Source organism: Oncorhynchus gorbuscha, linkage group LG24 (genome assembly GCF_021184085.1).
Source record: "Oncorhynchus gorbuscha isolate QuinsamMale2020 ecotype Even-year linkage group LG24, OgorEven_v1.0, whole genome shotgun sequence".
In the NCBI taxonomy this organism is placed as follows: domain Eukaryota; kingdom Metazoa; phylum Chordata; class Actinopteri; order Salmoniformes; family Salmonidae; genus Oncorhynchus; species Oncorhynchus gorbuscha.
The window spans coordinates 26,124,862-26,151,314 of NC_060196.1; the positions used below are offsets into that span (position 1 = coordinate 26,124,862).

General features: G+C 42.4%; 1 protein-coding gene across 1 annotated transcript in view; it reads left to right on the forward strand.

The window, feature by feature from the left end:
• The first annotated feature begins 983 nt into the window (after positions 1-983).
• Positions 984-26,453, forward strand: part of med30 (mediator complex subunit 30) — a 28,310-nt gene continuing 2,840 nt past the window's right edge. Inside the window, exons 1-4 of the mRNA XM_046327568.1 lie at positions 984-1,120; positions 3,829-4,050; positions 5,578-5,736; positions 11,149-11,256. Of these exons, the coding sequence (XP_046183524.1) occupies positions 3,898-4,050; positions 5,578-5,736; positions 11,149-11,256 (420 nt within the window). The 5' untranslated portion in view covers positions 984-1,120; positions 3,829-3,897. The remainder of the gene's footprint in view (positions 1,121-3,828; positions 4,051-5,577; positions 5,737-11,148; positions 11,257-26,453) is intronic.

The window sequence follows — 26,453 nt, forward strand, 5'->3', positions numbered from 1 at the left end:
AACCATCTCTTATTCCCCTTGTCACTCAGAACAGCAATTTAGCACGGCAGGGCGCACAGGATGAGTAAGTATCTATTTCAGGCGCCTCTTGTATTTGATACTTTAATTTAAATTAAGATAGCTCACAAAAGCAGTATGTGCCGAGTAATGAATGTTAAAAGGATAGGAAACCTATCAAAAGGTGGTCCTCTCTTTGCAGAGCATTATAGTTTTTGTCCAGTCTATCATTAATGTAGCCTTAGGGGCTCACACAAGTTTGAATGTTGTTGTTTTTTATCCAAAGAGGGAGATTATGATGACACATGACACATTAGGGGTGATCCAGCAAACGTTTATACAAATACAGTAAGCCACTGTACCAAAAAGTATTTAAAAAACCAGAGGGTCCAAAGATAAATATTTCTTGGTACTTTTGATCGCAGAATGTCCACCAGGTGTCGCTTTCACACAGGTGAACTTGCAGTGGAGCTCGGCTCTACCGTAACATCATATTCATACTCGTCGTATTCAGACAAGTAACACCTATATTTGATGTACATATCTGCTGCTATAAGATAATGAGATAATGAGAAATAATTTTTTTTGTCTTAGAGTTGCTGTTGTATTATTCATAGTCATGAATCTATTTCAGTACAACCAATGGTAGCAACAATAATCCACATTTTTAAAGTTGGAGGGATGAGGGATGTGCCTGGTTAAATGGTACCGCTCTCAAATTTAGAGCAAAAGCTATATACGCAAGGACTGACCATCCATGATATCAACACTTTAGTTTATGTCATGTTTTCAAGATATACAGTGTTAGTTACATTTACTTTGGTTACAAACATTGGAGTAAAACAAGCTTATATTTTGGGTTCTGATGGGGTACGACAGTTAAACTAAGCCCATGAGGCATTTTTTCGAAGTTATATTCTTCAAGAATCAATGTTTAAGTCATGTAGGTAGCTAGCAACTAAGGAGTATAGCTTTAATGAAACGCTCATACTTCATGCTTTACGGTTGAGATAATAATCGGTGTATGGTCTCGCGATGTTTGACGGTTAAGCGCTCCTGCAGAAAAAGGACTTGACACACATTGTCAACAAATAAGATAAATTAATACTAGCTAGCAACACAGGTAAGTTTAGGTCTTGCGTGTTTAGTCATTTGGACGATATGTATAGCGCCAAGGTTAACTTTTTGGTTTGTATAGCAAGAGGACAAATGCATACTAAAACAGTTTGAAAGAAAACTATCGTCTCGTTTGCTAACACAGCTAGCTAGCTAATTTTGTATTTTTTTTTTGTATTTTTATTTCGCCTTTGTTTAACCAGGTTGGTCAGTTGAGAACCATTTCTCATTTACGTCTGCGACCTGGCCAAGATAAAGGAAAGCAGTGCGACAAAAAAAATCGAACAACAACAGAGTTACACATAAACACACGTACAGTCAATAACACAATAGAAAAACATATAAGTACAGTGTGTGCAAATGTAGAAGAGTAGGGAGGTAGGCAATACATGGGCATAGAGGCGAAATAATTACAATTTAGCATTAACAATGTTAGCTAGCTAACTTACTGTAGTAGCAAGTAACGTTAGCTAGCCATCTAGCCACCCGTTATTACGTTACATTTTGCATAATCAGTTGGGGGGGGCAACGTTGCAAATATAATGCATAAAGCTCACATGTGTCTATTACTGTACTGGCAGGTTATACTGATGTAAGTGTTCGTGCCTTCCAGTACTGTACAGTTAAATTTGGCCTATGCCATTTTGGTACTCATGCATTGCATCATAATTCATTTTGGTTTATGATGAAACGAAATATGACGTCACGCTATTGACATGGTATGATACGGTCTGAAACAGAGTTTAAATGTGACCTTTTATTTATTTTTTACAATCAATTCTTTCTTTTTGATGTAAATGGCATGTTATAGAAGGGTCCAGACACATTTTCTTGTGATTTAAGTTGTTTTTGCAAAACTTAACCCCAAACAGCAAATCACTTCCTCATCCTCCTTGTGTGTAGTATGCCCCTCACCCCCCACAAACAAATAAGTCCTTTTAGAAACGGCAAAGCCGTCAGTATAGTGATAGGGGAAACGTCTTGAGTCGCACAAAGGGAATATAACGTTGGGGATAACGTTTGGAATGAAAACATTGCATGTGTACAACATCTAAAGACCTGCATCACTATACTGAGAGCCATGCCTTTTTGGAGTCGCTGTTAATAGTTTTTCAGGGCCCCCATACAACACAATGAGGATGAGGAAGTGATTTACTGTTTGGGGTAAGTTTCTCAAAAGCAAGTGAAATCACTAAAACGGTGTCGGGACCCTTCTATGACATGCCATTTACATCAAAAACAAACTTCAGTTGCACCTTGATAGTTATTATTAATTTAATACTCATGATTTACAGTTCACTAGAGCCTTAGCTTGTAGACAATTTGGCCATGGACTTATGGTCACTAGTAATACATTAGGAATGTGATGGGCCTCTTCCACCCCTAGCCAAGTCTGCATGGGGTAAGGACGAGGTAGAGGAGGCTGATCCCTACTCTGGTAGTGGAAACTACTGGCCCTTTGCTATTTTCCCCATATGCGAAATGGTGGTCGCCCTGCATGGAGTAGTTCCTGTATTGCAGACTACCTCCAGCACCATGGGGAGTAACAAAGACAAGGAGCAGACAGCAACTGTGGCCTCCCCCAGAGCGATAACCTTGTTAGCGTTGAAGAGACTGCCTCAAAGCCTGAAGGCTGCGAGGCTTTCACTGACACAAAGCCAAAGGTCTCAGCCTGGAAGAGGTTTCACTGCTATCTGAGAAAGAAGATGAGATCCTCCTAAGTGCCCCTATTGGGTGTGTGTATGCACACAGGCTCCCGAGTGGTGCAGCGGTCTAAGGCACTGCATCTCAGTGCTAGAGGCATCACTACAGACCCTGGTTAGATTCTGGGCTGTATCACAACCAGCTGTGATCGGGAGTCCCATAGGGCGGAACACAATTGGCCCAGCGTCGTCCGGGTTAGGGTTAGGGTTTGGCCAGGGTAGGTCGTCATTGTAAAATTAGAATTTGTTCTTAACTGACTTGCCTAGTTAAATAAAAATAAATATATATAGCCACTTTAATTTTGTAAAAATAAATTCATGTTTCATGAGGAAATTTGTCTGGCAACAATTTATTTAACCCTTATTTTGCCAGGTAAGTTGACTAAGAACGCATTCTCATTTAAGGCAATGACCTGGGGAATAGTTACAGGGAGAGGAGGGGGAATGAATGAGCCAATTGGAAGCCAGGGATGATTAGGTGGCCATGATGGCATGAGGACCAGATTGGGAATTTAGCCAGGACACCGGGCTTAACATGCATACTCTTACGATAATTGCCATGGACACTTTAGTGACTACAGAGAGTCAGGACATCTGTTTAACTTTCCATTCGAAAGACAACAGCACCCTACAGGGCAATGTCCCCAATCACTGTCCTGGGGCATTGGCATATTTTTTTAGACCAGAGGAAAGAGTGCCTCCTACTGATTTTCCAACACCACTTTCAGCAGCGTCTGGTCTCCCATCCAGGACCAAACCTACTTAGCCTCAGAGGAAAGCCAGCAGAGGGATGCAGGGTCGTATGCTGCTGGCCAATACAGGCATTCACATTTCCCTATGGGAAAATAAAGTATTAAACCACCAACACATATTATTGTGAATGTAACATCAAGAAATTAACCAAATCTGTTTCTCTTTCCCTGTCTCCCCTGCTTTCTCTCCCTTTCTCTTCCTCCATATTCCTCTATACCCAACCCTTCCCTTTTCCATCCTTCCAATATCATATAACTAGGCATGCCAAGGTGTGCGAGTGTAGATTAGGCTGACCTCTCGCTGCACCTATAGGTCCTCTGCTGTCTCTATGACCACCCCTCCCATAGTGGCGTTCGCCGGGCAGCAGGCTCAGGCTGCCCGTGATGTCAACACGGCGTCGCTCTGTCGCATTGGCCAGGAGACGGTGCAGGATATCGTCTTACGCACCATGGAGATCTTCCAGCTGTTGAGGAACATGCAGGTACGTGTTTCTTGTGACTTTTTTGTGTTTTGGGACTGGTATAAGGTTGAACAAATTTCAAAGTCTTGTCCTTTATTATGGAATGTGCTCGTCTGTCAACCACCTTTAATACATGCAAAGCATTGCTTGCATGTGCTCCTCTTCCCTTTTACACACACACACACACACACACACACACACACACACACACACACACACACACACACACACACACACACACACACACACACACACACACACACACACACACACACACACACACACACACACACACACACACACACACACACACACACACACACACACACACACACACACACACACACACACACACACGATTCAGCCTTATTTGACCCCAGACCGACAGCATTAAATAAACTGACAGCACAACATTGATTCATTGTCATCCATTTCCTCACAGTTATATCTAATAACAGTAACACAATATGACATGCATTGTCCCTCTGTTTTGTGGTGTGAATGGATGGATATGGGCCTAAGAGCAGAAATCTGGGCCAACTAAGACTGCTTTTATTCTTGCCCAAGGAAGGCATGTCCCATGGTGCAATCCTGTCTCACGCTTGTTTTTAAACATGGAGGATGATATAATTGGTTGTGAAAGGGCCTTTATTTGATCATTAGATAGTCACCATCTGTTTATACCTCTTCTAGACCTTCTGTTGACACGTTGGAAAGATCAGACTGTGCCCTTAAGATGGGTTCAGGAGAAGTTGTGGGTGTGTCCCAAATGGCACCCTATTCCCTATGTCGTTCACTACTTTTGACCAGGACTCATACTAGGACTCTCAAAAGTAATGCACTATATAGGGTATGGGGTGCCATTTGGGACACAACAAGATGTTGTCTTTCTCGGTCTGTCTGTGTCTCAGAGAAGATCCTTCTGCAGCTCATTAAAACAACAACAGCGTAAGACAAAAGAAGAAGACCGCAAAGCAAGCCGTGCTGCCTCGCTGCAGAATGTACAAACAGCACTGTTGTGACTTGTTTCACAGATCACAGACTCTGTGTGGGGAAAGAAAGATCACTTTGTTTACAGAGTGGTAGGCATGTATACAGGTATATGTATACACCCTACCTACCCTCATGCAGGGAATAGTTTCAGGCTGTACAGGATGTTTACTATCAGTTAAAAATGCCTAAAGCTAGTTAGCGTAAAGCTCAGGTGAAACAGTCCGGACATACACATATCATCTAGTTAGTTATATGTAAACTTCTCTCAATGGAATGCCATGTAACCGCACATTTAAATAAATACATGTAAAACCGTTTTTTTTTGTCCACATTGCAATAATTCAGTCATTATTTTACAAACCATCTACACTTCAGTTACCACCATAAACATTTGAGAAATGACACGCTGGCTATTAGTAGTCAAGGAGTAACTGGTCAAGGAGGTACTAGTCGAGTAAACAGGAGGCCCTGAAATGACCCATAGCTATTAGTACAATGTTATTACATTACTAGGAAAGAAGTGTGTTACATACTCTTCTATGTCATCTCCCCCAGCTGCCAAATGGAGTGACGTACCACCCCAGCACCCACCAGGACAGGCTGGGCAAACTGCAGGAGCACCTGCGTATGCTCTCTGTACTCTTCCGCAAGCTGCGCCTCGTCTACGACAAATGTAACGAAAACTGCACCGGTCTGGACCCCGTACCCCCAGAGGTGAGTTGCCACTGTGCCAGGACCACTCTGTGTATCACAATCAATATATAACCAGTTTGAGCCGGACATAGTGTACTTTACCACAGTTGACGCCATTTTGGCTCGGTGTACAAACCTACACAAACCACTAATGCAGATTTATGAACATTTCGGTTCTTGCCAGAGAGATTGGATTACAGTTTCCTCATACAAAATGTCTGAATGTAGTGAGGGGATCCACCGTGGCTGTGAAGAAAGTTCAGAGGAACCCCTGGTGCCTGCGGGATTCTTATCTCTCCCACTCTATCAGGTCTACCTCGGGACAGACACCCTATTTCCTATATAGTGCACTACTTTTGCGCAGGCCAGTGGTGCACTCTACAGGGAATATGTTTCCATTTGAGACGCAACACTCGGCTCAGCTCCACATTCAATTCAATGGCCGCTTTGTGTTTGTCCTGAGGGCCTCCTTTGTGGCTGTTATGGACACCCACCTCTAAATACCCACCACTTTATTTTACTGAGCTACTCAGTTGGCTACTGTTTTAGACCTCGTGCTGGGCGATTCCACTTTTTTGTTGGTGGTTTCATTGTTGCAGTCTTTTCTCCTATTGATTTGGAGACAATTGGTTGTAAAACCAGTGTTTTAGAACTGACATTGCATGCACACGTTTAATTAGGCTTTCAAACATACAGTACCAGTCAAGTTTGGACACACCTACTCAAGGGCTTTTCTTTCTATTTTGTTATTTTCTACATTGTAGACTAATAGTGAAGACATCAAAACTGTGAAATAACACTTGGAATCGTGTAGTAACCAAACAAGTCTAAATATATTTTAGATTTAGATTCTTCAATGTAGCCACCTTTTGGTATTCTCTCAATCAGCTTCATAAGGAATGCTTTTCCAACAGTCTTGAAGGAGTTCCCACATATGCTGAGCACTTTTTGGCTGCTTTTCATTCACTCTGCGGTCCAACTCATCCCGAACTATCTCAATTGGGTTGAGGTCAGGTGATTGTGGAGGCCAGGTCATCTGATGCAGCACTCCCATCATTCTCCTTCTTGTTCAAATAGCCCTTACACAGCCTGGAGGTGTGTTGGGTCATTGTGTTGTTGAAAAACAAATGATAGTCCCACTAAGCGCAAACCAGATGGGATGGCGTATCGCTGCAGAATGCTGTGGTAGCGATGCGGGTTAAGTGTGCCTTGAATTCTAAATAAATCACTGACAGTGTAACCAGCAAAGCACCCCCACACCATTCCATCTCCTCTTCCATGATTCACGGTGGGAACTAGACATGCTGAACAGTGACAATTATGAGACAGCCTATAGGGAGGAGGTCAGAGACCTGGCCGTGTGGTGCCAGGATAATAACCTCTCCCTAAACGTGATCAAGACAAAGGAGATGATTGTGGACTACAGGAAAAGGAGGACCGAGCACACCCCCATTCTCATCGACGTGGCTGTAGTGGAGCAGGTTGTGAGCTTAAAGTTCCATCACCAACAAACTATCATGGTCCAAACACACCAAGATAGTCGTGAAGAGGCCACGACACAGCCTAATCCCTTCCTGCCATCCAGGACCTCTATACCAGGTGGTGTCAGAGGAAGGCCCAAAAATTGTCAAAGACTCCAGCCACCCTAGTCATAGACTGTTCTCTGCTACAGCACGGTACCGGAGTGCCAAGTCTAGGTCCAAAAGGCTTCTTAACAACTTCTACCCCCAAGCCATAAGACTCCTGAACAGCTAATCAAATGGCTAGCCAGACTATTTGCATTGTCCCCCCAACCTCTTTTACATGGCTGCTACTCTGTTTATTATCTATGCAATGTCACTTTACCCCTACCTAACCTGTGCCCCCGCTGTCACGTTCTGACCTTAGTTCCTTTGTTTTTGTCTTTGTTTTAGTATGGTCAGGGCGTGAGTTGGGGTGAGCAGTCTATGTTTGTTTTTCTATGTTGGTTTTTGAGTTCAGCCTAGTATGGTTTTCAATCAGAGGCAGCTGTCAGCTGTCAATCATACTTAGCTAGCCTTTTTTCCACCTGGGTTTTGTGGGTGTTTATTTTCTGTCTAGTGTGTGTTGTCACTTTACAGAACTGTTTCGGTTTTTGTTGATTCACATTTATTATTTTGTTCCAGTATTCAGTTGTGTTTTTTGAATAAATCAATATGGAAAATTACCACGCTGCGTTTTGGTCCGATCCTTACTCCTCCTCAGACGAAGAGGAGGAAATCCGTTACACCCGCACATTGACTCTGTACCGGTACCCCCTGTATTTAGCCTCGCTAGTGTTATTTTTCTGCTGCTCTCTAATTATTTGTTATTTAAAAAATAAAAATAAATGAACACTTATTTCTTTCTTAACTGCATTGTTGGTTAAGGGCTTAAGGGCTTGTAAGTAAGCATTCACTGTAATATACCTGTTGTATTCGGCGCATGTGACAAATACAATTTCATTGGATTTGAAAAGGAAAGCAATTCCACAAATTAACTTTTAACAAGGCATCCTGTTAATTGAAATGGATTCCAGGTGACTACCTCATCAAGCTGGTTGAGAGAATGCCAAGAGTGTGCAAAGCTGTCATCAAGGCAAAGGGTGGCTACTTTGAAGAATCTCAAATATAAAATATATTTTGATTTAACACTTTATTGGTTACTACATGATTCCATATGTGTTATTTCATAGTTTTGATGTCTTCACTATTATTCTACAATGTAGAAAAAAGTAAAAATAAAGAAAAACCCTTGAATGAGTAGGTGTCCAAACTTTTGACTGGTACTGTATACAGTACATTTGTTTTATGTATGGGCCATGGTGACGGAATTACGCTGAGACTCAGATTGTTCACTAAAATGTATACCAAACAAAAACTATGGATTTCAAAGTTTAACAAACCGTGCAACTCTATGCACAATGACTATTTTTAACAATTCCTACTGAACATTTTACAAACACACATTTACAGGAAGAACTGTGCAGATACAAAGTTTGTGAACAGAATGAAACAGAACATCTTCACAGTTTTTTCAGTAAATGTTAATTTTTGATAATGTACCGTGTATTCATTGTGCAAAGAGAGCTATAGTTTGTTAAACTTTGAAATGAATGGTTTTTGTTTGCCATACGTTTTGAAAGTCTCAGTATAATTCAGTTACTGTAGAATTGCCCTTATGGCATACTGGCTTGCTGTATTTCTCTCTCAGGAGGGAAAAGTTACACTGATCATATGTAAACCTCACTGTCCATTACACTCCACAGTTGTACCACTTCATTTAAAATGTTTACCTATCCCCCCAGAGGCTGTGCAAACTACTTACTGTGCTGATCAACCAATACTTCACTGCAACATGTTGTCTGGAGGGAGTTGATTTTGGCCCGCCGAACACCGCCATTTATCATCCCCTGAAACTCAAGTGGCTGACAAGCCTGCCGGCCGCAGTCCTGACAATCATGCTATTGGTTGGCCGCTGACCGGGCTTTCCCCAAACAGGAAGTGGAATCAATGACTAAGCCAGCGTGACCTCATCGCGTTCCTATTTAGCAGCAGGCCTGGTAATGAACAACTGGGGAAGGCTTCCCACATAAGCGGTTTTCTGTTTTTTCCCAGAGACTGGGGTTATGACTCACACCCACAGTCACGGAGACAAACACACACTCTTTCTCTCTCGCCCTCTTTTTCTACCCCGCACATTTTCCCCCTTCCGGACTGCCAATAACAGCTCTTACCTTTAAATTCAATATGTGTTTGGCTCATAGCTGGAATTATAGAAGTAGAAAAAGTTTTTCCGCCCCTAACAATCACAGTTGGCCTAATATAATATCCAGCATGTCTTCTGTCTTCTCTCCAACACAAGTCAGACAGCTTAGGGTTTGGCATCGGTCTCTCTGACTGACTAGAGAAAACTGCCAGAGCTGTCTCTTGTTTTTCTCATGTGATTCTCTCTCTGTCTCTCTTCTGGCCTGGCCCTATCCAGCCCTGCAGTAATGCTTTGGTCACAGCCTGCTTTAATCATTGTCTACACTGGCCTCTGCCAGTTGCTAAACCTCAGGTCATTGACTGCAATGAAATGTGATCAACTACTAGGTTATTTAGAATGTTGAAAAGCACTCAGCCTCAGATTTGTGTTGGACTTCACTGTGTTTTCACGCCTGCTAAGGCTTTTGGTTGGCTCTTGTACCTAATCTTTATGTATTTATTTATTTAGTTATTTATGAGTTATGAGAAGGACGCTGTAGCCGTTAATGTTGTTTCTTTTCTCAAACCATTACCTCGTTCCTACATAACCGTTTAAGCAATCTCACCTTACACAGCCATGTATGATAATAGGAACCCAGTAGACGACAAGTGTTAACGCTAGCATAATGGTAGCATTTAAGATAAGCCCGTTGATCTTGATGCAGTGCAATAGAGAACAAGGTGTTCCATACAGCACTGCTTATTATCCTGCAGACCAGCAGATGTCAGTGTGATTTAAAGCAGAGTAGTCGGTGTAGTGTCAGCCAGACAACGTCAAGCACGGAGAGCGCTTAAAAAGGAAATAAGCACTTGGGTATGGACTGTGGAGAAGTCCTGATTCTGAATTGGTGGTGGTGGTGGAATGGAACTGTTTGTAGATTAGATTATATTTTAAGTGTTTTTGTGATCTACAGAAAATCCCTATTTTCTGCTCATGAAGGCAGTTCTTATTCAGTATAACGGGAGGGAATGACATAGAAATCTCTTTTAAACAAGCTTAGTAGGGAGAGTTTGTGCTCACGCAAGCAGTATAGATAGACCTATTGTAATGGAGGACTTGGTGGACTATATATTCTTAGGTTTTAATATTGCCTTAATGCAGTGTTTCCCAAACTCTGTCCTCTAGACCATCAGGGGTGCACTTTTAGTTTTTCTGCCCAAGCAGGATACAGCTGATTTAAATAATCAACGGATCATCAAGCTTTGATTATTTGAATCAGCTGTGTGGTGTTAGGGCAAAAACCAAAAACGTGCACCCCTTGGGGTCCCAAGGACCGCGTTTGGGAAACGCTGGCGTAAGGTGTTCGCTTCCAAGTGTTGAGCTACAGCTCTGTTATGATTAACTACTATGTATCGGTATGATAACGACTGTTTCTTTACAGCATTTCATACACCTATACATAGAGTATGGAGACTTTAGAGAAGGGAGTGAGTCTATATTTGTCACGTTTGTATTTCTTTGTTTGATGAGATACAGAAGCCAATTAATGTTTTTTTTCCCCTCCTTTTTTAAATTGATCTTTATTTAACCAGGCGACTCCCATTGAAATGGTAATCTCTTTTACAAGGGAGTCATATGTATTTTCCTATTGCAAACCAAAGCACCAAACTACTTATCAATTTACCATCCCCTCATTGAACGCCTGTGGTCATTGTATTTGTTTATATCCACCACCTCTCCCCCACACAGCAACTCATCCCCTACGTGGAGGACGACAGCTCCAAACACGATGAGCGCTTGGCCAGCCAGGCCCGCCCGGCAACAGAGGAGAGGAGAGAAATCCTGGAGGTTAACAAGGTGAGCTGCCCACTGGGGATTTATAGATATAAATGTACAGTACGCTGGGCTTTAGAGAGCACAGCCCTTTATATAAAAAGTAACCCAAATAGGGATTCCAGGAGGAGAGAGGCCAAAAGAGAGAGAGAACAGATGCTACAAAGAGAAAAAAAGATCTATGACAAAATATATTGTGAAGACTGTTGAAAAAACGTTTTTGGTAAAAACATATCATGCATTATTTGGTAGTGTTGCAGCTTTTATTAGCCCCTGGTCATTGTGTGTGTATGTATGTATGTGTGTGTGTGTGTGTGTTCTTCTGTGCATGCTTGCCTGTCTGAGTGTGCTGAATCATAATGGAGTTCACAGAAGTCACAGATGAGTATTGGTTATTTTTACGAGCTCTATCTCCCTCACTGCTCTTAAAGGTAACCACTACAGTAAAACATGGGCTGAACACTGAGCTTAACTAAACTTAGGTGCATGCCAAACAAATGGTGTATCCGCTGCATGCACACAAACCATAAGCATCAATATCAGCATTCTAGCTGACCCGTGTTGCTATGAAACATACAAAAGGAGAGTAGCCACGCACATCCAAACATAACAGGCCCAAGACACATTGAACACAGAGTAACTACGAACGTCCAAACGTAGCCTAGGAGCTGGACGAAAATATAGCAATGAAAATACTCATTTTAAATGTGGGAGCACTGAGCAAACGGTGAAGTGGACAATTGAACATTCACCATCTTAGCTGCTCATACCACAACGTTACTACCCGAAACAACAGGGCACATAGGAGACAAAAGAACGAGAAGTTAGGCTTCAATTGCATGTCTGCAGCAGCCATCCCCTCCACTTCACGCTGCTCCACTTGGAGCCCAAATTCCCAGCTGCATATTAAAGCTACGATGAGGAGAACATATTTTGGGGAGTTAAAGGGGTCACCTCATCAGGAGGGGAGTGATGTGGCAGAATGCGGAAAGCAGATGTTTAGGAGGCCCGGCTGCATCTGCTGCAGCGAACCGAGCCAGATAGATAGAGCCAGGTTAACATGTAACTGGATGGGATAAATGGGAAGATTTTAGTGTGAAGACATGCCACATATTGAACCAAATACCAGATTCCACAGGGCGAGAGAGAAAAGAGGGAGAAGAGAAGCTCCAGAGAAAGAGGAAAAATGGATGGATTACTGGACCGGACGGATAAAGGAGATTTTAGTGTGAAGACATATTGAGACAGGATTCCAGTCATTCCAGAGGAGGAGAGATGGAGGGAAAAGAGGGAACACTGAGAGGGAGAAAAAAAGAGCGAGAAGACAGATGACCGGATGAACCGATATGTAGACAAAGGGAAGATGTCCGAGGGAAGTTCTGCATATCGAGCCAGAGAAGATTCTCCAGTAGAAGAGAGAGAGAGAAAAAGAAGAGACACTTGAAGGAAAGAGAGAAGACCGATAGATGGAAGTCTACAACAGACAGATAGATAGATATGTAGACAGCTGGAACAATACTGGCTTCTAAAAGAGAGCAAAGACTGATGGAATTCCCCTAGAAGACAAATACAATGACATATACTGCACTGTAAATCAATGACAAACACAATATAAGATTGAGAAATAAGATTATAAAAGAAAATAGACTGATGTCGAACTGAATTGATAGATATATGTCCCCAGAAGGGAAAGTAAAAAGGGTATTTGACACCTGTATATAGTAATATCCCCATAGTACAAACAGATGTGAAGGCAAACAACTACAGCCTGGTCCCAGATCTGTTTATGCTGCCTTGACAACTCATATGGCCAAACAGATGTAGGACCAGGCTAGCCCTGTCGTTTGTCTTTTGCTCCAACCCAGCAGGAAAGGTAGGTAAAGAGTAGAGTATGCTAGGTTAAAGGAGGTTCACTGGAGGTGCTCCAAGAAAAATGACTCCTCCATGGTAATGTCTTGCTGCTTTATGGGCCGCTCTGTGTGTGAGTGATAGCCTGTTCTCGTTATCTGTCGATTTGGGTAATTGCTGTTTGTCGGAGGCGCGTTGACTGATGGTGATGCAATCTGTCGAGGGAGGGAGAGAAGAAGGGAGAGAGAGATGGTGTGCATGCAGCCGATAGTGTGTGCTTTGGTGTAAGTACGAGTGAAATATGTGTGTGTGAGTTCATTTGAGCATGTAACCTCTGTATGAGCAAGTATGGTGTTTGCATAAATGTTTAAGATGCATCAGCTATAATTTATTGCCACCTAATGGTCTGAGATTGCTCTGAGCTGCAGACCGATTGTGCATATCAATTTCCTTTTCCTCACTTTCTCCTCTGCTCTAACGAGAAACACAAACTCTGAAGCGCCCAAGTGACCCCAAATTAGAGCCTTAATGAATGCCTTCGCATTAGTGGTCACACACCAATTAATGGGAGGAAACAATGAATATGACAAACCGACAACCCGATTCCCTTTTATCGAATTGAAATTCCGAAGATGTTTTGCTGATAAGCATTTACGTCCCATCTGTGTCGCCTTTTACGTCCAAGAAGGACCCCTGACTGACTGTGTTTTCTGCAGAACGCATGATGATGATTCACTGGGCTCTCAAGAGTAATTGATAATCATTCCATCTGGGATATGAAGCTTCTGCATTGTCATCTCCCCATCACTCTTTCTCTTCCCTACTTCACCCTCCTTCCTTTCCTCCATCCTTCCTTCTCTTCTTACCCTCTTGGGTCCTAACTGATGACCAGCTCCTTCGGGAGTGTCACAGGCAGTACCTTCCCCGTGATACGGGAGGGGACCTGGGACCATCCCGAGTGCTTCTCCGTTGCAGCCCTGCCATCAACACTCGGCCAGCGTTTGATTTAATACCAGCCTAAGTGAGAATAAATTCCTGTCATAGCCCATTAAGGGGGCCTTGGAGAGATCTGGCCTGTTATTAATTCTCCACAGCTCCTCTCTTTCTCTCTCCGTCTCTCCTCTCTCTCCTCCCCCTCCCCTCATTCCCTCCCTCGCACACACTCCCTTGCTTTTTTAATATCCTGTTAATTACCGCGTCTGTCCTCTTTATTCAAATGAAAAAGTGAGAAATTAAAAGCAAAGGCAGTTTGTAATTTCAAATTGGGGAAGTGTGGGGGGGGGGGTGCCTCTCCAATGGCGGTGCAGTCGTGGATAATGAATTGCAGTGACATTGGCCGGTTAGCAGTGTTCTCTGAAGAGCCGGCCGGGGTCTGTGGAGGCCTAATGATAAACAAACAGAGACCCAGATGATAATGAGACTCACTCGGAGAGAGGGATACGGATGGCTTTATGTAGCGCTCGTTCTCTCATCCTCCCTCAACTACCCCCTCTTTCTCCCCCTCTGCCTTTTTCTCTCAACTCCTCTCTCTCTCCCCCCCCCACCCTCTCTCTCTCCCCCTCCCTCTCTCTCTCTCCCTCTCTCTCTCTCTCTCTCTCTCTCTCTCTCTCTCTCTCTCTCTCTCTCTCTCTCTCTCTCTCTCTCTCTCTCTCTCTCTCTCTCTCTCTCTCTCTCTCTCTCTCTCTCCCCCTCTCTCTCTCTATCCCCCCTCTCTCTCTCACTCTCTCTCTCTCTCTCTCCCCTCCCTCTCTCTCTCTCTCGCTCTCACTCTCTCTCTCTTGCCCCCCCTCTCTCTCCCCCCTCCCTCTCTCCCTACACACTCCAGCATTAGCAGGCTGTTCACAGGAGGCGCACAAACCTCCATGTTATTATCAGGCTCATATGTAGCCCATTAGACCAGTGTGTTGGCCAGGAGCTTTTTAATTGGTGAGCAGGAGGTCAGAGGGGAAATGCAGCACAACACATGTTGTTGGAAGATCAGGGGGCTGTTTTTGGAATGAGAACGTATTTCGAGTGAATTCTCTGATATATTTTCTAATTTGTTAAACCGTTTAAGGAATATGTAACCATTTAGACTAGAGTTTTTTTTTACTTTCAAAATGTTTTTTTAAATTCTCAAAATGGATTCGTTAACTACATCAAGGCAGGCTGAAAGTCTTACTGGCTTGAAAGAGGAAAGATTAGGTGTACAGCAGTATGTCTATTGTGACCATGGTGATGCCACCAGGTTGACGGGTTCGCTGTGAATCCCACCTGTTTAGAAATGGATCCCATGAACTTGAGATATGTTGGTGTGTAGGGCTGTTACGGTGACTGTACCACCACACCGGTGGTCACAAGTCATGACCGCAGTCAAATTCCACGTGACCGTTTAGTCAAGTTATCTAGTCTTTTCCAAGCTGCTTTTTTTGGTAACCTTTTATTTAACTAGGCAAGTCAGTTAAGAACACATTTTTATTTACCATGACGGCCTACTCTGGCCACGGCCAGTTTTGCACCACCCTATGGGACTCTCACGGCTGGTTGTGATACAGCCCAGGGTCGAACCAGGGTCTGTAGGGATGCCTCTAGCACTGAGATGCAGTGCCTTGCGCCACTCGGGAGCCCCCAAACACACTAATTAAACACTTAATTAGAGCCCATGAGTTCATGCTGCACAACATTTCTATAGGCAATGCAATTGCATGAGAAAACAGAGTTTTGATGGTCTCAATTAAAAAGTTGATTCCATCAGCTTTCTATAGGCTAGACCTACTATATTTATTTATCAACCTTCCTAACACTAAGCACATTGCTTGTCTTTACAACAGGAGTATAGCCTACCGGGCTGGCATGAAAATGACTTGAGGCTGTAATTGCTGCCATAGGTGCTTCAACAAAGTACTGAGTAAACCTGTTTTTTTGTCATTATGGGGTATAGTGAGGATTGTTGAGGGAAAAATGGTTTTAATCCATTTTAGAATAAGGCTGTAACAACAACGTAACAAAGTCAAGGGGTCCGAGTACTTTCCGAATGCACTGTATATTATTTAGAATATTTAAAGGCAATATTTAAATAAGAATAGTCTGATGGATGATACTATTAGCCTATCACTTGTGAATTATATATCATCACTTGTGAATACAGTAAGGCATGAAAGAGAGCATGCCTTTTGTTATTCACTTTAAAAAAATCATAGTTGCACACCCATGTAGCCCATAGGCCAACATATTTTGATAAGGTTTGTATCACTACTAAAGTGGCCAAATAACTTCTTAAAATGAAGCACATTAATCTGCTTTACAAGGGGTGTAGAGCCTAACTGGCATATATAAGCAACGCGTGAGCTTCATGTTTGGGGAAGATCATTGCAGTCACTTTTGATAATGGTGTTTCCCCACTAATTGCATTTTGGAACATTCGCGCTTATAGCCTACTGCCGTGAGCACATTGCTACGCGTATAATATGAAGAAATAGCCTAATAGTTTATCAACATTCCGATCTGTTAAATTCAGCCTCATTGCTTTTAAAAGTTTTTTTGATGCTAGTGGTTGTATTAATTTGGAATCTATTGCATCCCACAATTGTCCCAGACTATGTTTGGAATATTTATTTCTCACACAGAAGGACAAGTTGACCAGTAGAATAAGTCGACATAAACTAGTGCTTTTGCTGTTTGTTAGGCCTACTCATCTTGTTGGCTGATGAAAAGTACATTTGGACAGTTCTTCCAATATGTGCCTCTGAATTCAATAAGGATGCGCACAGTTGTGTCCCCGATGTGTCTCTTTATTTGTAGCCTGTGAGGACCTGAGATGCTGTGAGAAGGACCTGATCACGTGACGGGCATTGGCTAATAAGAATTACGTTTTTATGAGAGTGGGGAATTATAATTATTATATTCAGCCCAAGAGCACAACGGCCACTGACCAGGAGGCATTACAGCCACACAAATGCCACTGGGAAATTCGAGTCATTATCAAGTGCTTGTCAAATTGTGAGAGACTGATGAAGTGTGTGCAGACTGTGCAAATTAACAATGCAGAGCTTATACCTTTAAAATAAAATGAGAATTTCTAAGCAAATCTTTTCTGCTAAATTAACTAGTGTAGCCCACATCCATATGTCATAGCCAGATCAGGACTATGATCAGGGCTAACATAAAGATAACTCATGCTATTCTCATGCTATTCATAAAGATAAGTATGCTATTCTGTTCTTCTAAAATAGACCACATTTTCTTCATATCATGTTTCTTTATACCTGTCTAAAATAAATAATGGATTTATTGTGATGGTGTAGGCTATATTAAATGGATTTATTAGACTATTTAAAATGTAGATGTTCCAAAGGTCTGCATCAGTGGCTTGTAGGTTGTGTGTGGAAGCCAGGAGATGCTAAATGTGTTTATGTTAATTAACGGTCAATTTCCGTGAGACTGACAGTTATTTGCTTGACAATCACCGGCTGACAAAATTTCATGACCGCTTACAGCCCTATTGGAGTGAAGAGGAAATCAGGCCGACGACTGGAATCTGCTGCACCAACAAAACAAGTGACACTTAGCCTCTCTCCCCAAACACCAAACCTTGTTCTTGCTCCCCTCGTGTAAAAAGAGCTAAAATAACATCTCCAATCGGTGGAGACTTTAGTGGAATTACACCGCCTTTCATCTTCCCAGATATCTGCCTGCCTCATTTTCTCTCCACGGTTGCATATGAGATCTGGGCTGGACCCATATGCTCTAATCCCCTGACAGCTGAGGCAGAGATGAAAGAGCCCGGCTCGTTGGCCCTGAGATAGAGAGGGAGGCATCACCGAGCAAATGCAGTCTAAAGCCCCCTATACCTCACACTACACCCGAGTTCTCCAAGCTAACCTTCTCTACTGCACCCTTTCTCTCTAAACTACCCCTCCACCATTACACCCTATACACTCTCTCTCCAAGTTAACCATCCTCACTCTCCATGCTGCCCCTCCACTACACCCAACACCCTCTCTCTCCAAGTTACCCCTCCAAAACACCTTTACACTTTCTCTTTACAAGCTACCCCACCACCTCCCACCCTCTCACTCACTCTCTCCAAGTTAACCCTTCACTACCTGCTCACCCTTCAAGATACCCTTCCACTATGGACATCATCTCACTCCTTGCAATCCAAACCCATTGTCCGACACACTGTCCTATTCATTCACACTCTTTGACTGTATGGCACCTGGCTCAGACAAATATTGATGGTCCGTAACGTTAGCACAAAGAAAACTGTACAGATATATCTTCTTTTGCTACTCCGACTCTGCCGTAAGAGAGTTACTCCAGATGGGCAAATGTATCTCCTTTAAGCATATAGCGTCCCCACTGAGTTCTGAAAACTATGAACTCTCTCTGCTCTTCTCCCAATATCATCTGAAGAGATTATAGGGAAAACTATTCAGTTATTGAGTTTATCAAAATTCCATGAGATTGCATGATAATCCTGATGATTTGAAGGCATCATTACAAGTCTTCCATTCCCTCACCTCGTCTGCTTCCTCATGTCTCCATTGTCTCTTTTATCTATACTGAACAAAAATATAAAAGCAACATGTAAAGTGTTGGTCCCATGTGTCATGAGCTGAAATAAAAGATCCCAGAAATGTTCCATATGCACAAAAAGCTTCTTTCTCTCAAATGTGCACAAATTTGTTTACATCCGTGTTAGTGAGAAATTCTCCTTTGCCAAGATAATTCATCCACCTGACGGGTGTGGCATATCAAGAAGTTGATTAAACAGCATGGTCATTACACAGGTGCACCTGGTACTGGGGACAATAAAAGGCCACTCTAAAATGTGCAGTTTTGTCACACAACACAATGTCATAGATGTCTCAAGTTTTGAGGGAGCGTGCAATTGGCATGCTGACAGCCGGAATGTCCACCAGAGCTGTTGGCAAAGAATTTGTTAATTTCTCTACCATAAGCCGCCTCAAACTTAATTTTAGAGAATTTGGCAGTACGTCCAACTGGCCTCACAATCACAGACCATGTGTAACCACGCTAGCCCAGGTCCTCCACATCTGGCTTCTTCACCTGCGGGATCATCTGAGACTAGCTACCTGGGCAGCTGATGAAACTGAGTCTTTCTGTCTGTAATAAAGCCCTTTTGTGGGGAAAACGAATGCTGATTGGCTGAGCCTGGCTCCCCAGTGGTTCCCACTGTCGTGACTTGACTTAAACATTAATCTGAAGACTGTTATTTATCTAATTACCTAACTATGTTTAATTATTACCCAATTCAATGAATCATGTAACAATTAACTCATTAGGATCTGGGGCACCATGAGAGAGTTTCTTTAAAGAGTTAGCATCTCCCGAATTAAATTAAAGGTCTTCACCTATCACATCCATAAACAGTCAACTTATTAATCAGAACCTCATATCATATCCTCATTCTTAACTGTCATAACCTCCTTGCATCTGAAAAAAAACAGCCTTACTTATGATTCAGTACTACACAAATTGTTTTACTTATTTATTTACTAGCTAATTAAATTGGAACACACACACTTGCATTTGTTATTGACAGGGGACTTAATATGCTGAAAACAGGTCCCTAGAGAAATGACAACAACATGGCTGCTTATTAAATAAGAGACAGAGAGGGAGAGAGAGGGACAGAGACACTTAATATTGGTACATTCAGATTTTTTTACTGCACGCTTGTAAGGCTCTGATTGTCTGAAATGGTTCCGACAAGTCTTCTACGGTTGTCCTTCTCTGTAGTTGTCCGGTATCTGGTGACTTGTCGTGTAGTCCTGAACAGAACTACACAGGTGACTTTCCTTCCATTCACTCTTGAAGATGCTTCTTTGAAGATAGGCTAGCCAGCCGTTTTGATGGTTTGAGTAGAGTAACAGGATGGTCCTACTTAAATTAGCTTTCGAAGATACTTTACTTAGGACAGCTAATCAGCCATACCAGTGATTGTCCGGGAGGTGAGTTTCTCATCTCTACCTCGTGTTTAGATTCAAAGCTCAAACCACTTTAAACGTGCAGCTGCAGCTGCAGCTTCACTTCTTTCTAGTCTGATAAGTTAATTTCTTAACCCATCATTTATTCAGTTTGTTCGAAAGGGGCGGTTCCGTCAGGCTGACACGCTCTCTGACCTCACTTCGGGGTGGTGACTACTCACGGTGCAAAGTTATGTAAAACAATTATCTTTTATAGCTCCTCAAATTACATCCCTCACTTATCAAAAACACTCATCATTTTTCAAATTGCATTCACAACACATAGTATGTAGCGGGTATACATTCCAAGTTACAGTATTCTCTTTATAACATTTTTATTGACATGATAAAATCAGAAACAAAATGATATTAGTGTTTTATAGATCGCCTCTGGTCATTCCCCATGGTCAATATTAGAAATATTGTTCCAGTATTTGCTTTTGAACGTGTTAAGAGTTTCGTCGGGAAAAGTCTATTTGCAACAAAGAACATTCCTTTTGGGGAATCTTGGGGAGGGAGACCTGAATCTTTTCCCCTTGATTTATAACAGGATGTGAGTTATTAATCCTCACAAGTTCTTCCCCCCCCCCCCTGTGGGTGAGAGGGGGTCTGATTGAAGTTATTCATTGCAAACCTGATCTATTTGATCCTCGTGGACAGTCATGTGAAATCCATAGATTAGTGTCTAATGAGTTTATTTCAATTGACTGATTTCCTTCCATGAACTGTCATTGAATAAAATTGTTGAATGTTGTGTTTATTTTTGTTCAGTATACTTTCTAAACTGCCTGGTCACTGTGCAGAAGCTTTTATTTCAGGGAACTTGTTGTGAACCCACAACTTTGGGGTTACACCTAGTTTCCTAGCACAATTCTCCAACCAATTGCGACCTCTGAACCCTACATACAAACTAATCACCTCAAAGACCCCAATTGCAACAGGGCATGTTTCTTTTTGTGCTTCTAATTTAATTCTTGCTTATCAATTCCCATGTCACCACGCCCCCATGCCAAAGCCAACATTACCCTCATCAGCATAATCTAGCTTTAAATACTAAACGGCGCTTTCAAGATGGGATGAACTTTTCAACTCTGGGATTACACATTTACTGTACTGAAAATGTGTGCCTCCTTGACTGTAAAGCAACTTACATGCGAGAGTGGTGTTAAAGCTAATGTTTAGTGTTTGCCAAAGGACGCATTCATCGTCCAAGTGCTTAGGTCAGACGAAATAGGCCTACTCACCTCTTATGTGGTGCACATGTTATCCAGCACAAAACGGTTCTACAATGAATATTGAATACATTGAACACCTTCCTAATATTGAGTTGCACCCCCCCTCCCCCCTCCCCCATAGAACAACCTACATTTTTCGGGGGATAAAGTGTGGATAAAGTGTGTCTAAAGCGATCATGTTGAATCCAATGCTTCCCACAGTTGTGTCAAGTTCACTGGATGTCCTTTGGGATACACGCAGGAAACATTTGAGCGTGAAAAACTCAGCAGTTCTGCAGTTCTTGACACAAACCGGTGTGCCTGTCACCTCGTTCAAAGGCACTTAAAAATATTTTGTTTTGCCCATTCACGCTCTGAATGGCACACATACACAATCCATGTCTCAATTGCCTCAAGGCTTAAAAATCCTTATTTAACCTGTCTCCTCACCTTCATCTACACTTATTGAAGTTGATTTAGCAATTAACATCAATAACGGATCATAGCTTTCACCTGGATTCACCTGATCAGTCTATGTCATGGAAAGAGTTCTTAATGTTTTGTATACTCATTGTTTGGCCCAACCATTGGTTTTAAAGAGAGGGTGTGAAATGGCAGTTTAGCCTCTGTGCCCCTTTATATATAATCACTGTGAACAAAATCCCAAAGCAGAGCCCAATCAACTCCGTTACCTGGCAGCAAGTCAAGTGCTGAAGAGGGCTGGGCAGGGAGAAGATGAAAAAAAAAAGCACCAGCACTACTTGTAAAGCAGCAGAATCAATGGGAACTGTTCTGCAACAGTTGGCTGCACTGCAAGCTTTCCAGCTCAGTGCTGAGGACATATTGAAAGGCGGGGTGTATGCAGAGGATGACAACATGTCTATTGTATTTCTGCCAGTGAGCGGTAGAAGGCTTTATCTCCCTCACCAAACTTTGGGCCTTTGTTCTCCTGGGAGGCCCATGTCAACTAGTTGGGCAGTTAAATTCTCCCTTTAAAAAAGCCATAAAGTTTATAAAGTCAATTAAGGCTATTAAAGCAATGTCAGACAAATTAAGGTTGCTTCGCCGAGCTCCCCAAAGGCCGCTGTCAACTGCAAAGCCCACTTAGCATCAGAAGGCTCCTCAAGCAGGTCGCAGTGCTGGCTTATCTCCTCAGTTCAGTTTGCACTGTGCTTTCTGAGGAGGGAACTTGCCCGGTACCCAACCAGAAAAATAGGCTTCTACAAAACAATCCACCAGCCACTATGGAGGCACTAGATAGTCTGCACTCGTCATATAACATAGTATAAAGATATGCTACATGATGCATGCCATTGAGAGAGTGCCTTTTCTTGACCAACCCCTCTCTTGACGATGGCATGCCCACCATAACAGAACACCAAATACAGTGCATTCGGGAAGTATTCAGACCCCTTCCACTTTTCCACATTTTGTTACATTGCAATCTTATTCCGAAATGGATTAAATACAAAATGTTCCTCATCAATCTACACAAAATACCCCACAATGACAAAGCAAAAACAGTTTTTTTGAAATGTTGGCACATTTATAAAAAATAAAACAAATACTTTATGTACATAAATATTCAGACCCTTAGCTATGAAACTTGAAATTAAGCTCAGGTGCATCCTGTTTCCATTGATCATCCTTGAGATATTTCTACAACTTGATTGGAATCTACCTGTGGTAAATTCAATTGATTGAACATGATTTGGAAAGGCACACACAGTTGACAGTGCATGCCAGAGTAAAAACCATGCCATGAAGTCGAAGGAATTGTCTGTAGAGCTCCGAAACAGGATTGTGTCGAGGCACAGATCTGGGGAAGGGTACCAAAAAATGTCTGCAGCATTGAAGGTCCCCAAGAACACAGTGGCCTCCATCATTCTTAAATGGAAGAAGTTTGGAATCACCAAGAATCTTTCTTGAGCTGGCCGCCCGGCCATACTGAGTAGAGAAGAACAAGAACCCGGTGGTCACTCTGACAGAGCTCCAGAGTTCCGCTGTGGAGATGGGAGAACCTTCCAGAAGGACAACCATCTCTGCAGCTCACCACCGATCAGGCCTTTATGGTAGAGGGGCCATACGGAGGCCACTCTTCAGTAAAATGCACATGACTGCCCGCTTTGGAGTTTGCCAAAAGGCACCTAAAGAAACAAGATTCTCTGGTCTGATGAAACCAAGATTGAACTCTTTTAGCCTGAATGCCAAGAGTCACGTCTGGAGGAAACCTGGTACCATCCCTATGGTGAATCATGGTGGTGACAGCATCATGCTCTGGGGATGTTTTTCAGCGGCAGGGACTGGATGACTAGTCGGGATCGAGGGAAAGATGAATGGAGCAAAGTACAGAGAGATCCTTGCTCCAGAGCAGGACCTCAGACTGGGGCGAAGGTTCACCTTCCAACAGTACAATGACCCTAAGCACACAGCCAAGACAACGCAGGAGTGGCTTCGGAACAAGTCTCTGAATGTGCTTGAGGGGCCCAGCCAGAGCACAGACTTGAACCTGATCAAATATCTCTGGAGAGACCTGAATATAGCTGTGCAGCAATGCTCCCCATTCAACCTGACAGAGCTTGAGAGGATCTGCAGAGAAGAATGGGTGAAACTCCCCAAATACAGGTGTGCCAAGCTTGTAATGTCTTTCTCAAGAATACTCAAGGCTGTAATTGCTGTCAAAGGTGCTTCAAGAAAGTACTGAGTAAAGGGTCTGAATACTTTTGTAAATGTGATTATTATTTTAATTTTTAATTAAATTTGAGAAAAAAAGTCTAATCTTGTTTTTGCTTTGTATATGTTATTGTGTGTAGATCCATGAGGGGGAAAAAACATTTTATTACATTTTAGTAATGTAACAAAATGTGTAAAAAGTAAAGTGGTCTGAATAGTTTCCAAATGCACTCAAGATTGTGAGTTTGGGGAAGTGAGAGCATTTGAATGTCTTTTGGACAATGGACATGGCCCACTCAGTCATGACACTCCAAATCTTTATCTTCATTATGGACAGACCATTCTCTTCTCACGAAGACAAGTTTCAGAACCGACAACTCCTCGGCTGCCAATGACAGCGAGGTGGCACCGATAGATTATGGAGAAGAGTGCTATCGCAGCAATACGAGTTCTTTCTCTTCTCCTTTTCTCTCCTCCTCTCAATCTGCCTAATCCCCTCGCCTCACTCACTTACACTTGTAATTCCCAGCCAGATCCACCGGAGTGAAAGCAGCGACAGGGCGGATAAGCCGAACGGAATCCTGAGTGAAGGCACATTTTTTTGCACGACTTGCTATTTTCGACTTTGCCTGGCAACTTTAAATCACGGTGAAGCCGTTCGCCAGTTATCGTCAAAATCCGCTCAATGAAAAAGCAACCGGGCTCCGGAAACGATTGTTGATGGAATGTCAAAAAGGATGAAAAGGAGTAATCTCTCATCTATTTATATCATATCAAGATTAGTTTTGTTTGGTCTAATTAATCAAAATCCTGAATGTTTCTAATGGGGCAAAATAATAAATGAACACACGTCAATTGTGTAAGATAATAGACTGTCTGCTGTTTGTACTTTCGGGACTATATCAGACTGTTTGAAAATAATAGAAATTACAGTGTGAGGGTGGCTGAGATGTTCCCTCCAAATGTGATAGGGTTTGCTCTTAGCACGTCGTCACTCAGCCAAGAGAGAAATATTTGAATAAAACAGAATTTTAATAATAAGAGGTTTTTGATCTAAAATTCTGTCTCTCGCCCCATTATTGAGGACGGCTCCTTTTTATCTAATTTTGAGATGAGGGTTGAAGAGAATCAGATGAAGGGAGTGGAGAGAGCGAGAGAAGCAAAAGTGTGAGAGAGAGAGAAAGAGTCCAGCCCCAACGCTTCCGGCTCAACGTTCACTCAGTTCACACCCAGGTGTTCTGTATGATAAACCATCACCACTCAGATATCAAAGTTCTCTCACATCCAATTGTTCTCCTTTAAAGACGCGACTAATGACAAAGTTATTCTGTTCAAAGTCTCCTCCTGTAAATCTAACCGCCCTTCAGATATGCATAACCACTTTGTCTAATCTTTGCTATTTTAACACACTGATTTGACTTGAGAGGAAACCCTTTAAAGTCAGACTAAGAAAGGCGAAGATGACTGAAGCTGTCAAGATAAAACTTCTGGGGTATTAATGAGTCATTGGTATCATATTGAATTGCTCGTCTTCTATCACTAAGTGGCCCGAAACTATAGTGCTGTCTTCTAGATGATTTGAAAGGACAAAGAGAACGTACATAGGAAAGGAGATATGCTGACATGAGGATTGCCGATGCCCTGGAGCACTCCAACATCTGCCTGGGCAAAACTGCCTCTGTCCTGCCCAGGTGTGCCATGAAAGCACCTGAGAGAGAAAGGCAGGATCTCCTCAGTGGTTGACTGGCCATATCAAATGAAGCTTTATTTGTACAGCACATTTCAGACATGGAATGCAAGTCAATGTACTTTTAAAAAAAACAATGAAAATAAAAGCTGAAATATTTACTACACAACAAACACAAGATAAAAAACTAAAGAATGACAAAAACTGAATGACTAAAAAGCAACCTGAGGAAAAGCTAAGCTAAAAAGTTGTTTTAAGATCTCTTTCCATAGTTTTGACACCCCTCAGGTTCTCTGGCAGGCTATTCCAGAGTCTGGGAGCATAATAAACCATGACTCTTGGTCCTGGGCTTTGGGATAGTTAAAAGGCCAGTGCCAGAGAACCTGAGGGACCTACTGGGTACATAACTTAAAAGCATGTCCGACATGTATTGGGGTGCACAGTCGTAAATTGATTTAAAAACCAATAGAATAATCTTAAAATTAATTCTAAAACTAACAGGGAGCCAATGCAGAGACCTTAAATCCGGTGTAATGCGTGTTCGCCGTCTGGTCTTGGTCAGTACCCGTGCTGCAGCATTCTGTATGCTTTGCTGTTGACCAATGGCTTTCGTGGGTAAACCAGACCGAAGACCATTACAGTATTCAAGGCTGCTTGTAATAAAAGCATGGATGAGTCTCTATCAGCCTGAGAGAGAAACGGCCGCACCGTGGCAATGTTCCTCAGGTGGTAAAAAGCTATTTTGGTCACATTCCTAATGTGTGATTTGAAATTTAGCTCAGAATCTAAAACAAAACCTAGGTTTTTTAACTGGTATTTTATCTTTAT